The 2,618-nt window shown below is 42.7% G+C and overlaps 1 protein-coding gene across 1 annotated transcript in view; it reads right to left on the reverse strand.

Moving 5' to 3' along the window:
• The window catches only part of LOC106530365 (netrin receptor DCC), a gene marked incomplete at its 5' end in the record, with an annotated part of 8,702 nt that extends 6,614 nt beyond the window's left edge, over positions 1-2,088 (reverse strand). The window contains 1 exon segment of the mRNA XM_014025964.1: positions 1,940-2,088. Coding sequence (XP_013881418.1) covers positions 1,940-2,088 — 149 coding nt within the window.
• Between the last annotated feature and the right edge of the window lie 530 nt (positions 2,089-2,618).

Raw genomic sequence — 2,618 nt, forward strand, 5'->3', positions numbered from 1 at the left:
ACCATCAGAACCAACAGAACCATCAGAACCATTAGAACCATCAGAACCTTTATAACCATCAGAACCAACAGAACCATTAGAACCTTTATAACCATCAGAACCATTAGAACCATCAGAACCTTTATAACCATCAGAACCAACAGAACCATTAGAACCTTTATAACCATCAGAACCAACAGAACCATCAGAACCATTAGAACCATCAGAACCAGCAGCTGCCCAGGATCTGAACACATGCATATTTGAACTAGTTTAATCCTTGATATGAAATATTTTTTCCTTGTCTTCAGTAATCAGGTCGTTGCTCCGGTCTGTTTGGTGAACGAGGAGCTGAACCACAGAACTCTGGAACACTGACCAGAAACTCCACCTCCCATAACACGTTGGTTCTTTTACCCAGGTAATAGCCACATCCCAACTGCTCACCACAGCTCATCAGTGAGTAAAACTCTTATTTTACTTTGAACAGAATTTATTTTATTTATTTCACATTTAGTCAGTCGTGTTAAAACACTGTTTGTCTGCAGGAAATACCAGGTAGAGCTCAGTGTTTGTTATCAGGGCTCAGGATCGTGATGAYTGGTATCATGAAGAGTCGGACCAACCTGCTGTACGCAGGTTCACAAACTGCAGCTCATTTATCAGGAAGTGAAGTTTGAGCTCTGATCTGTTGACAGCAGACGATCACGTCATGGAAATAAAATAAATTAACAGAGTTTAAAAACATTCAATGTTTTAAAGAGAAGATAAAACTGGTTTCCTGTGAGGTGATAAACGTTTCAGTAGAATCTGACCTGACAGAAACAAGCTGAGGTCTGAAGTCACCTGTTGACCTTTGACCTCTCCTTCAGAAGGAGAGGATAACCAGTGTTTCCACTTTACAGCTGCTGACCTGATCTGACCTCAAACTGCAGACTTTCAGAATAAAAGCGTGGGTTTTCTCTGGTATCCTGTCTGCTGACCTGATTCAGACCCAAAAACTCATTTCAGCTCAGAACCATCTGATCTGACCAGAACCACAGCAGACCTCTTGTCCTCATCAGACGCAGCTTAAGAACATTTAAATCCACAAAAATCTGATTTTATTTTCTTATCCTTCAGATCAAACAAACTAAAACCTGCCAGAAGAACAAAGTAAATTTATATTTTAATGTTTAATATCKGTGTCTGTGTGAGGGACGAGCTGATGGACGGCGGTGAGCTTCATCGTTCTTTAAAATCATCTTCGTCACCGCAGCTCCCCTCCTTCAAAGCATCACTTCACTGCTCGTTGTCACGGCAACCCTCCTCCTTCCAGCTGCTACAGTGACACCTGGCGGTCCTCTGGTTGCCGTGGCGATGCCTTCTCCCATCCTGTTGTCACTGAATCAGGGATGAATATTTAAGACATCCCTCATCATCATCATCCTCCTCTTCCTCTGCTCTACTTGTTGTTTTTCTTCAGGCTTTTCTTTAATCTGGTTTCTTCTGTTCTTTTCTCTGGTTTTTACACTTTTCTTTCCTCCTCCTCCTCCTCCTCCTCCTCCTCCTCCTCGCTGTAATCTCACCTGTTTCTGGCGGCTCTGACTCAGCTGTAAATCCTCTTCATCACTGCTGCTCTTATCCATCGCTGCTCTTTCTGACTGAGCTCCTCTCCAGCTGACGCTCCGGCACCTGGAGTCTCTTTATGGTTTTATTTTTCCCTCCAGATGAAAGCTCATTTATTCTTTTATTCTTRTTTTCTTCTCACTCTGTCATTTTGTTGTGCAGGAACGCTCCTGTCAGCAGATCTGAAYAGCTGAGCTTCAGAGCTGAAGGTGTCTGCAGCTGACAGAAGCTCTTCAGCTCAGGAAGCCTCTGAACTTCTGACAAACCTGCAGAAAACCTCCGACGTCTCAGCGCCGCGTAAAAACATCAGACCAAACGCTTCGAGACTCACCTGTCCGTCACTCACACTTACRTTAGTGGCTGAATCTTCCGCCGGCTTGGCTCCGCCCTCTTCCTGGAGGTCCGGCGCCGTCGGGACAGAAACGGGCAACAAGGGGGAGCGGGCTTTACCCGCCTGACCCAGAGAGGCCGTCTTCACCTGGGGCTTCGGCAGGCTGGCAGCTGGAAGAGACGGCAGGAGGTTAAAAACAAGGGATTCCCATAAGTTCTGAAAATGTTACATTTTCAGGACTTTTTGAAGCAAACTACTCAAAACACCATGAAAAATATATATATTTAACAGTTTTAGCAGAGAAACAATGGTAAAAATGTTTCCGGAAGTCTTTTTTAGAGGAACCAAATTGTTTTGAGTTTACATCAATAATGTCCGTCCRCACAATAAAATACAGGAAATTATATTCTTCTTGCAGTTTTTACACAAATAAATCTATTARTTTTGTGGATCGCACAGCTAAAATACTTCAATTTAAATGAGTAGAATGATCTTTTTGTGATATTTATTTATTTGTTCAGATAAATTTCCAACCTTCTCATTGTATGTCGTTTATTTCAGCCGTACGGTCCATAAAATATAACATTTATGAACCCCGTAATGTTTAATACAAGCTCTAAGTCATAAATGTCGTCTGTAGTGTGGTAAAGCTCAGATATCCCAGCTTTTCTCCAGCCTTGAATGCAGCGTTACAGGTGAA

The sequence above is a fragment of the Austrofundulus limnaeus genome, unplaced genomic scaffold, assembly GCF_001266775.1.
Source record: "Austrofundulus limnaeus strain Quisiro unplaced genomic scaffold, Austrofundulus_limnaeus-1.0 Scaffold512, whole genome shotgun sequence".
NCBI lineage: Eukaryota > Metazoa > Chordata > Actinopteri > Cyprinodontiformes > Rivulidae > Austrofundulus > Austrofundulus limnaeus.